The sequence below is a fragment of the Coturnix japonica genome, chromosome 4, assembly GCF_054131305.1.
Source record: "Coturnix japonica strain WE chromosome 4, WE-NBRP24, whole genome shotgun sequence".
NCBI lineage: Eukaryota > Metazoa > Chordata > Aves > Galliformes > Phasianidae > Coturnix > Coturnix japonica.
Genome location: NC_140666.1, coordinates 28,626,348 through 28,638,408, shown reverse-complemented (window position 1 = coordinate 28,638,408; position 12,061 = coordinate 28,626,348). Strand labels below are relative to the sequence as shown.

Sequence of the window (12,061 nt, the reverse complement as noted above, 5' to 3'; positions counted from 1 at the left end):
TCAGGGGAGTACAATTTCAACTCTTTCATTATCCTTCTTGATAGTCTGCATGTGTTTTATCATGTGGTCTTAGCTCTTCCTTCCTCTTCCCCGAGAAATGTTAGGATTTTGTTCTCTCTTGAAGATGATATTTTAACCTGTGAAAACTTGGCCTTAAGCAGAAAGCAAATGTTTTGTGAAAATGCCTTACTGTAGCTAGAAACTTTTATTTTATTTTGTTACTATTGTCATTACAGCATTTTACAAAAGTGTAAAGCAGTCTGTCAGATTTTACCACTAGATATTAATATTTTTAAAGTAATTTTTAAATTTGTTTCATAAAGAAAATAATTGCTTCTATTTGTCTTTGGTCTTCTTCATTGATTCTTTAAACTGCTTTTCACAATGTGTATTTTAATGTCTCTCAAATTTTATAGTCAACAAGAACAATACAGCATACATCATAAATTAGTCTGTACATCCCTTTTGTACAACAGAAGCATCTAAAAATATAGTAAATGTGTGACCTATTCTGTTTTAATTCTCTAGTGACTGGAAATTATTTTCATTTTTTTTTTTAATTCCATTTAAACTGCAGTAAAAGCCACTAAGAAAGGTCTGTTTGAGCTGGATGATAGCAGAATGACCATTGATGTGTCTGGTAAAAACATTCTAGGAGTCACCAACCTGGTCTAATTCTCACTGAAGACAACAGTCTTCACAGTTGTCAAGCTCCTCTACAAACATCTGAGAGAACTCATCTGTTTTGAATGGAGCCTCTGGTATAATTACATTTGTTTATAAATAGCAGTTTAAAATCTGATTTTGGTTTCATTGTTCTTGTGTCTTTCCACTGTAGTTCAGTTTTTCAGAAGAGACATTTTTCATGGATTCATAACAAAATCATTTCATCTAAGTAATCTTCTCCATTTAAAAAGACATTAAACTGCAAGTTGTTACTCCTAAGTACACTTTTAACCTTATGTTTGCCTGAAGTGTGTCACACCTGTTTGTGTGAAGTGCAATTAGACCTGAGTTAAAGATGCAGAGATGGGAAGTCTCCTGTTTCTCTTAGTAATTTGCTGTGCTAACCAATCAGTTTCACCACTGAAGAACTGTGTTTAGTTTCTCTTTTGAATGCAGTCCTTCCTTTTATTTCTTTCTTTTTGTACCAATTAATTAAAAACTGTTTAAGTAATTGCCCTGTGATTGTACCATCATTAAATATTGATTAATGTTTCTCTCACACAAAAAGTAGAAATTTCTCATGAAAAAAAGTTATCATAGGACTTGGAGTGTCTTTTTGGCATTTAGATGTTAATTGGTTTCGGTAGACTTTTCTTAAAAGTAGGAAAGGCTGTTTGCAAAACAAAATGGATTAGTTTTTAATTTATTTAGCATTATGGATGAAGAGATACATACACTGTAATGTTTGGATTCTACATCCACTCATCCTTTCTCTAACTTTTTTCTTAGTATAAGCAGAAGTTAATGTTCATATGCGTAACTACTGTAAGACTCCCAGGCATCACTTTCCAAACTGTCCTTCTTCCCATCCATCTCTGCTCCAGAATTTAGTCTTCATTACTTTTCTTTGGATGTCTAAATTTGTATTTGAGTGTAACCAAATATAATTTATTTTAGCGACGTACTTTACAAAATAATTCAAGCTACTTTGTAGAACTCCTTTATTTGTTGTAAGAAGCAGTACATAGACTTAATGGGAAATGACTTCATTTTTGTTTGCACGTCCTTGACAAGGATCATTAAGATAAGACTTATAGACAATTGCCCTGGACACATCATAGCAATTTTATTTTTTTTTCTCTAACATTTACTAATAATTTAACAGTAAAATCTACTTTTTCAGATCAATCAGATTGTCAGTTTTAATTTAGTCAGTGTGTACATTACTACCATTGTTTAACTCTGATATATAATCAGAAAATTGTGTGGTAACAAATTAGATGTTTAGCAAAATCCTGATTTACATCTATGTGAACTTCTATGTTGCTAAAATTGTAATTGCATCAGAGAATATAATCATATTTGTTTGACAAGACCTGGTTTCCATTAGAACATAGTAGCTTGCTTGTAATTATATTCTCGTCCTTTAATTTCTGACTGAATTGAATTCTGTGGGACTGTTATCTATTCTTTTGTCTAGGACATACACTCCAGTCTAACTATGCTTTAGCTACTTGAATCATGATGTTTCAGAGAGTTGGGAGGAACGGAAGGATAACAGTATAGGCATATGTAGTAGTGTTCTGCTTGACCTTAATATACTTCAAAATTTGTTCAGAATTCCTAGCAGCAGGCCAAACACCTCCTGGAAACTAATTTAGGAATTATTTTAGTACCAGTTTTAAAAAACTCTTTATTTGGAGTATATGCGATTTACCCTCCCTTGTTCTTTGTAGGGTATAAAGAATTTAATTAACCTTCTGTTTTCAAATACCATCCTGTTTCTATGCAAATATAGGACAAGAGCATTTTTGGAATAATATTTCCATGAGAACATTAAAATCTGGTTTATAACAGTACAATTGAAACCTTAGTAGCTCTGGAATCAGGATTGTTTTCTTCTACCTCTAGAAGCAATTTGTGATAACTATCCAAGGCATTTACTGCTGCATTGGTGTAAAGAAATATGATGCTATGGGAACAGTTTCTGCTAGGAAAATTAGAAGTTAAGTGTAACTAAGGCTACTTCTTAATTTTCATTTTTAAAAAATATTTCTTTCCTTTTGTAAGTGAAATCTTTATTCTAATACTAAGCACCTATGCATTAACTGATAAAGGTGGCTTTTCATTTTCTAGCTTACAGTGTATGCAGGTGCAGTTTAAAGAACCCTCAACTCTTCTATTAACAAAGAGCTTTCTTCACCATACAACTGAATTCAGCAGTTTAAAGTGAGAATGCACATATTCTCTCAACAGCTCCAGTGCTGATTTATGCCAGTGCTTTACTTTGGTAGTCACAAATGCAGGTTGGATCTACCCAATTTGTTGAAGCCACAAGGCAAATAAAAGTTTTCAACTTACTCTTACTGAAACACTCTGCGGATACTGAAGAATGAAAATATAGAACAGATAATTTGACATTGTAACTTAATAAAATATTGAAGAAGGTGGAATGAGCAGTTTGTTACAGCCCTTTTATTGATACAGATTACAACAATAACCATGAAGAGAGGAGGAAGAAACTGCAATGATAGCAGCTTCCATCTGTTGGGTTTTTCCTGCTTGCTTGTTTTTGTATTTAAGCTGTATTTAGGAATTATTTGGACAATTAGAATGTATTTCATATTTTTTTTCAAAGTAATAGCTGGATAGGGAATATAATGCATGACTGTGGAGTATAAATATGCATACCATTTCCTGAGCTTGGAAAGAGATAGGGAGAAGAAATTATCTACACTTGGGATTAATTCAAATTAATTGCATTACAGGAATAGAGTACATCAATTTAATCTAGTGTTCTAAAGGAAAAAAATATATACAAATATGACAGTACAGAGAAAAAACAAACAAACAAACAGAATGGATTATTCAAGGGAAGGGAATGTTTCCAAGAGTGATATTCAGGCACATCAAATTCTTATGTAAATGTAAAATATTTTTAACTGCAGTAATTTTAAAAATCCATTTATTTATTTTCTTTCTCCCTGACTTTGACAGGTGCATTAGATTGGTTTAGATTTCCTCTCCACTTTATTTTAGCATAATGGTTTCAAACTAGAATTGTGGATCATAAAAATATCCTATTCCCTTTAAAGCTAAAAAAAATTTTTTTGTCATTTTCTTTTACTTTGTTAGTTGGACTATTTTCATTTATCTTGATGTCTTCCAAAATCTTGGCTTCCAAAATATAGTTTAGCTTGCTCCTTAAGATTTATTCTCAATTTTACTGAGACAAACTGTCTCGCTCCAATTTAGGAGTGAGGCAAAGGTTCTTTTAATAATGTTATGCCCGGCGTGAGATTAAGAAGAAGAAGCATTCAAATGTTGATCCGACCAGTTTATTGGAAATAATAGACAATTGAGGGGATGGGGAAGGGAGAGTGACAAATGCCAAAATTAGGGTGATGGGGAAGGGAAAGTAGGCGATAGAAAAAGGTGGAAAAGAGCAAGAATTACGTTAAAGCGGGGAATAGTCACCTCCTGGATGCAGCAGCGTCCCGTAGCACGTTGTTAACGTTGGTCCAGGGCAGGGGAGAGCAGCAACGGAGTAGCAGGCTGCAAGCAGCAGATCGGTGAATCGCAGAAAAGACGGTCAGAGTACCGTGGTCTCTAGAAGCAGAGTCTCGGGCAGCGAGGTCCCTCGGAGCAGAGTCTCGAGCAGCAATCCCAGAAGAGAGAATAGGCAGCAGTAGGACAACGGTGGAGGGATCTGAGATCGGATACCTAGATGCCCAACTAAACCGTGGTTTGTCCGTGCCCTTTTTATCCTTCTTTCCAGCCTTCCAGAGATTTCGGGACGGCTCGGGTCAGGGTCTTGTGACTTCCTCAGAGCTGTCAATCTTCCTTGAGATGGGCCAACAGGAAAGACCACTTAAGGGCCATTAGTCCTCAGGGATGCCCATCTTCCTTGAGATAGGCCAACACAAAAAGACCACTCAAGGGCCATTGATCAGTATCTTATCTCCCTTTCGTAGCTCCCGGACTTGTTCCATTTCAGCAAACTTTGAGACAGTAATGTAAAAGCATGGCTTCTTACACCACCCCGTGACTCAAAGTTTGCTTAAAAAATAGGCCACTAGTGATCCAGGATGGCGAGAAAAAGATAGCAAGCATGAGGAAAAAAGGAGAGGGATGGGGAATCAATATGTTTCATGCAATCATTACAAAGGATTTTTCCTGCTTGGTTACAAGTGTTGCGCGGATGTGCTGGACTTCCCCATCACTTGATGAGGTTACAAAATACATAGACGATACAACATGTTGGATAAGTTGAATGAAACAAGGTATCATACATGGAAGAAACAGTAGAGTTGCGACAACACATAATAGATAAAATAAGATACTGCGTGTCTCCATTTCAGCAAACTTTGAGACAGTAATGTAAAAAGCATGGCTTCTTACACAAACACATGCACCTTGGGATAACTGTCATAAAAAAAAGCTTGTCAAGTAATGTTGTTAAGGCATTTTCAGTAATTTGATATTACTTGATGATGCTTTAATATTCATGAAGTTTTACTCTTGGTCATCAATCACAGGATCTTGTATTATTCATTTAGGCCACTCTGTCATTGTCCCCACTAAACTGCAAAGCAAGATCTGTAAATTCTTTCACCAAGTCATGAAGAGGAGTGTAAAAATTGTCTCGTGCAACATGTCTTGGTGCAGTATTTAAAAATAATATATTTTTGCCATGCCATTAAGTAGATCTGCTTTTATCACAGTACCTTTTTATGTACTGTAATTCTTCTAACACCTAGAACGAGTTTATGTGATGTGCATGCTGTTGTCTTATTGTTTTACAACCATCATAAGCAACTAGGCATTTCCACTTTCTAAAACTCAGAATGAGACTAAAAGCCCTTTGACTGTGATTTATGGCCTAAATTCTCTCTGAAAGGCTTTATGCAACTTTAATAGAATTTTCCTGTCACATCTTATACTGAATGATACCTATTTACCTAATTTTCTCAGAGATAATTTATGCTGGCATTTTATTTTATGGCAGTGCTAAACAAGTTTATACTTGTTGAATGCATCATAGACAAAGACTTTATTTCACACTTGCAAGTATGGGGTGGAAGTTCAGCTCATGAGCCACTTTTTCTTCCTTCTATTGTAGTCTCTATTGAGTTAATACGCTACCAGAAAGGAATTCTGTTAGAAAATAAATCAGAGAAAAATTAACATTTGAAGGCAAGGAGCAGATTCCTGCCAATCATACAAATCCATACAATATAATTAATTGAAAGGTATGAGTATTTCCTCCCCTATAAGAGTGTGTATTAAAATGGAGTTATATGAACAAATAAATATGTTGTCCTATATGAGTAACATTTTAAAATTACATAGATTATATCAGTTGAATGTCAAAAAGCTCCTCTGAGACTGAAGTTCACATTTGACCAAAAGTAAAGTGTCCATCGTGACTTTGAACTGACAAATGCTAGTTTAATATTCATAAAAATGTTTGTTTCTTATATTCACCCAATCTGAGATTAAATTTAAATGAATGTTCAGGAGAACAGAACAGAATTTTAAAGAATTTGTATTGACATATTAACATTAGTAATAGTTGATGCAATCAGTAGATAACTCTGAAAAAAAAAAGTGTTAATTTACATTTCACATTTTTCTTTATAAACCCATCAAATATTAATTAAACATAGAATAAGAATAAACTTAAAAGCATATAATTAACAAATGCTTTCATTCTGCTTGAAAGTTCATGCTGTAAAAAAGGTGGGTCGCCTTAACCTCATCTTCATTTTTAGCACTATTATTTTAAAAATGAAGATAGGAATACATTTGTGTGGTTCAGCCACCAGACAGCTAAATTAAGGTAAATTAAGGGAATAAGATAAAGGGGGATATAACAGGTTAGTTCTTCCTATGATGAATCCAGGATTAAGCAGGTTTGTTGTCACTGCCATTAGTACTGGCAATCGGTGAAGTAAGCAGAGCATGCTCCATCTTGAAAGTACTTTCTTAAAAATTTAAAGGTACAGGAGTATTTTAAATGTAAAGTTTGTGTTTGGATGAGACAAAATCTGGAATAAAAATAAATGACTTGGAATCCATATTTTGGAAGATGAGTTTATTTTTTTCTGCTTATCAGTATAATACACGACATAAAATGTTGACTTTCCCCATTCCAAAGGTCATTTTGAACTGCTTTGCTTATTTAGTAAAACATGCTAGGAAATATGTCATATGTTAAGGCTTAGTTGATATCCATCTTGCTTAAGTGACAATGAAAATATTTTTATTTAGGTTTCAGAATATGTAATGTAGAAAAATGAAGGTCAAGTTGAAGATCAGAAAGTAAATACAAAAGAATGGCAATTTTAAATTAAAAAACAAAAGAAATTCTTAGACTGTTAAAAGATCATTGAGCATTTTCTTAGGTAGTTACCATTGAAGCAAGTGATGCTAGAGTATAAAAAAAGTAATTAAAAAAAAGTAATTAATATTATTACTAATATGAAGGACCTGTAAATGGTGTATTAAAATTGCTACATCAATAAGATAGAATAAAAATATATATCTGTATATATATATATGTATATATTTACACATGCATATATTCAAAAGTGGTGTAAATATAGATATATAGTATGCCTTATATTCCTTTAATTGCTGGCCACCCTGCTTTCATCTAGCATCAGATGTACTTCACAGTAAGTTGTACAGAACTTGTCTATGGAGAGGTCCTCTCTCTCACACACACTGTGTTGGCCTTTATCTTGCTTCACAAACAAAACCAGATATCTTCTCCTGGGAGACAGAAAATAGCCTTCTCTGTCATAACACCCACCAGTGCCTATCACAGGGTGCTGCAGCATATTCTGTTTCAGCTGCTACTGGTAACAAATGAGCTTCTCAAGGCTCAACACAGAAGCTTTCACCTGCTCAAAGTCTTCAAATGCAGTGTCTTCTGTAAGGCTGCAAATATGTCCTTAATAATGTTTAATAGTCATGTGTTGTTTGAATAAGTTTCTTTTAATAAATTAGGGTACTAGGGCACAAGAGCAGGTGGTGGTATTCTGTCTTAAACTGAGAAAGTTTTAAGGGGATATGTAAATTTTGAAGTTTATAAGTATGTGTGATAATTGAGTATAGGATGTGGTTGAAGATCTTGATTTTTGTTTAACCTAAAAGAAAGCAAAACATGTTCCTTAACATAATTTGCATCTACAGGGGTTGTACTTGGACCAACATTGCAGTCTTTGTCTCAAGGCTCGAGATCTTTCATGAATATAAGTATATATATAGGTACAGTTTAAGAACTAAGTGAGGATTCTTGACCTTTATTAGGTAAAGTAGGCTTTTGTAATTTTATATTGTACTCTGAAATATCTCATTTTTCTTCTGGCTAATTTGTTTATTTTTAAATGTCAGACTTTTAAAATACCCTTTAAATCCCCTTTGTTGCTTTTTCATCGTCTAGTTCAAAACATAATACATATAAATTTGCATTACCGAATAGTTGCAGTTACATTTTATTTTCTTTCCTATGTCACTTCTAGGAACAAAACAAAAACAAAAACAAAAAAAAAAAACAAAAAAAAAACAACCAAAAAAACAAAGACAAAAAAAAAAACAACAAAAACAACAACAACAACAACAAAAAAAAAACAACAATAAAAGGTAGATGTTAATGGCTAAATTTACACGACATCAAATGGCATTAATTACATGGTTCTTACCTCACACTGTAAAGAGAAAACTAAATTTAAAGAAAATCTTCCTGCTTTCCCTGGAATAAATTAATTTGCTTTATTTCAGAAACAGCAACAACAATGGTATGTGTATATATATATAAAAGTTTCCCAAGGAAAAAAAAGGATCTGTCATCTGAATATAGACAGTGGCAAACAGGGAATAAGACTGGGGGTTCCAAAAGGCATCTGGGACTTAGTATGCTGAATGATCTAAATCTGGCAGCTATACTAGTGATATTATGTTAGTCACCATGAAGTTTCATCTGAAGAAGCTGGATTTGTTGAGGATACCTATTTAGCTTATGTAGTCAATATTTTATTCAAAGTTATGATCTTCTGAAATTTACAGCCTGAAATCAGAAGAACTAGTATAAATGTAGGTGACTGAGAAATACATTTTAAATATGTTGTCCTGTTTTGACTATAGCAGCAATTAAACCAACAGAAATTCTACCTCATGATGTAAAGGGGTGCTTACTCAGCCTGAACTGGAGACAAGATGGCATGCTGCATTAATGTTCGCCTTTGGTAGGTTATTGGATGCTAGTGTCTCAAGGCAACAATTACATTTGAAAATAATGTACACCTAGCACTATTAAGTCAGATAATTAAGCTGATTTAATGATAAGAAACAGAAAGCAGATTAAGCATTTTGAAAAAGAGGTACATATGCTCTTTGGTGGATATGTGAAAAAATTCTATTCTAGCACTTCTTCATTTCATTGCTGCTTTGTCCTTATATAGGGATCTCTCATCTGTATACTTGAAGCACTAAGGTTAAAAAATAATCATCACCTTAACTATATTAAGGCGTATCTGATGGACACAGTTTCAATACTATGCCTAGGGTCACATAATAAAGCAGTTCTGCTGAGACAATGAAACAAAATCATCAGTCAATAGAAAAACAGAAGAGGAGAGGGAGGGGGAAAAAAAAGAAAGTCTAATAATAACTGTTACCCAAGATTTTGAATCATGTGCTTTTAAGAAAGTAGACTGAAACTCTCCAAGGGCTTTTCCATCCATTTGATGAACTGTCTATTCTGGCAGGGCATTAAAGTGAGAGAAATGCTGTGCTGCACAAGGCAAAAAGCCTGTCAAGGATTCAATCCTGACTTCAGCAGCACCCAGTAAAAGATGCTTGGGAAAAATCACACTATTTGGGGTTTATCAGAAGTAATTATGGTTCTTGTTTGCATTTTCAGGCTTAAGCAACCAACATTGTTTCTTAAAATATCTCTTCCAATAATTTTTCCAACCTTTTTATTTTAATGTGCATTAATTAGTTTTGCAACAATGTGTTTCAATGAACATCACACTTTTCTAGCCTATTAAGTGAAGTGTTCACTGTGTTGTATTTTGGTCCTTTAAAACTTTCTTTATTTCTCAAAATTACTATATTGCAAAACACATTGTGTGCGTGTGTGTGTGATTTTAAGCAATATGCTCCATGTCATTCATGCTGAACTATAAAGACTTAAAATTTTCAGTTTAATCCTTCTTATTCTCCCCAGGCAGAAAAAACTACAGAATAGTAAATCAACATAATTAGTTTTCATTGATCTCTAAGGTCTAAAATCTGAACACTGTAAACAAGTTGATAAAATACAATTCACATTTTCATGGAAACCAAGTATTAAACATATAGTTTCCATACTACCTTGTATTCCTCCTTCCCCCCTGCACTTCCCCCCTTCAAATTGTTCTTTTGAAGATTAAGGCAAATATCATACACCATGTCATCTTCAGTGGCATAGATATGCTACAGCAGTACAGAAGAACATTTTATATGCATCTCAAAATTCAGTTATGCTTAAAGGAAATGACAAAAATTATATCACCCTTAATTAATGCGCATAATACATGTATATTCATATTCCACTCCTTGTTTTGGTCTTTTTTCTTATTTTTTAATAATGAATTATGAAACACACAATTGAAGGCTAATTAGGTTAATTTGCATGGCAGCGGGAAGGATGGGAAGGGAAGGGAAGAGATTCATTTTAACCTCAATCATTTTGTTGTTTATTACTTTAGTGTGAGACATAGAAAAAATTATTTCATCTTAATGTTAATCCACTGTTTCCATCGATTTGCAGATTTTAGTGATTCAGAAGTGAAAGTATCCTAATTATTTCAGAAGTGATTTATCACTTATGTGCTTGTTTGGGTTTTTTCTTGTTCATTTGTGTTTTCTGCTCTTTTTTCTCTTTCATGCTGCAGTTGCAAATATATTGTGGAGAGAGCAAGGTACTAATTTAATTTTTTCATATTTTTCTGTATTGCAGTGAAGTGATCTTCTAGTGTTCCTTGTGTATTTGTTGTTGTTGTTGAAAATAATCCTTTGAATATAGGAGTACCTTTGTGAATTGCCTCTCCGTTTGAGGAAGGAGGAGAAAAAAACCTGATCAAACATGTTAGAGACTTGCTCAAAGACTGATTACAAAAAAAAAATTAAAAAATCAGATTTAAAAATGTAGAGTCTTGTTTACTGTTATGATAAATCTTCCAACAAATCTGACTATATGTTGTTGAGCTTGGTTTACTTGTCTGAATCATTCTTACTTTCTCAAATCAAAATTTTAAATACTTTTTGCTAAAATCAAGGCTTCTGCTGTTTCATAATGAAACAAGGCATGCTATTCTTTATATATATACATTCAGGAAGGATTTTTGAGTATTGAAGTGGAGAATGAAGGTTTATGATTTGTTCTGTGATAGACCAAAGGATAAATATAAATAGACAGTATGAATTCTTAATAGCATAATAAGCATGGAAAACAAAAATAAGTATTAATTCTTGTGTGTGTATGTATATGTGTGTGTGTGTGTGTGTATATATATATATTATAAGATATATAAGATATACATAGAAATATATATATCTTATATATATTATATCTTACATAAGAAATCTTTTCATGACATAAATTGAGAAAACTGTATCACCATGGATAAAATATCAAAATGTAAGTGTTGTCATGAACTGTCATATCTTTTCTCTAAGCAACCAGATCTTAAGTCTGAATTCAGGACTTCATGTATTTCAGGAATAGGAAATTTTTCAAGTATTTTCAGTGAATATTGGTAATATTGTAAGTGGCCCAGGCTTTGCTATGAACTAGTGCTAAAAGTGACATTTCTAGGTGCTTCTTAAGTATATATTTTAAATTAATTGAAAGATTCCAAGTATTTTATTTCTTTTGCATAATTGTATACTGAACTTTGGTGTTTATCATTGTGTTTACAAATATGAACAAGGGCCTTTTAAATATATGATACCGTTTTACCAGTTCTTCAGAGAGTTGCCTGATTACGCTGGAGTTCAGCTATGACCCTCTTGCTCTGTTGGCCTTGCAGAGTGTAAACAATGTGTTCAGTTTCAATCAATTCCACTGATAAACAACCAGATGCAATTATCAAGTTTCCAATTGTGTGGTATTCTCTCTGCCTATTTGGCAGGTATCCATCGAAGAGTTATCATGAACAGAACCAGAAAGTAGTGCACATAAAAAAATCTGAAAGGAACTTGAAGATACATTAGGATGTAATACAATAATACACAAGCATAATTATATCGGTATATTAACATATATACAAACAAATCCAAAGCCACTATATATATATATATATATATTTTTTTTTTTCCCAATAAAGAGCTAGACTGTTTT

General features: G+C 33.2%; 1 protein-coding gene across 2 annotated transcripts in view; it reads left to right on the top strand.

Annotated features, from left to right (window-relative positions):
• FSTL5 (follistatin like 5) overlaps positions 1-12,061 on the top strand; it is a 219,016-nt gene that overhangs the window by 175,296 nt on the left and 31,659 nt on the right. Inside the window, exon 11 of one of the 2 annotated variants that reach the window (XM_015860999.3) lies at positions 10,614-10,640. The exons of the other annotated variant lie outside the window; for it this stretch is intronic. Coding sequence (XP_015716485.1) covers positions 10,614-10,640 — 27 coding nt within the window. The remainder of the gene's footprint in view (positions 1-10,613; positions 10,641-12,061) is intronic. 2 annotated transcript variants of the gene reach the window in all.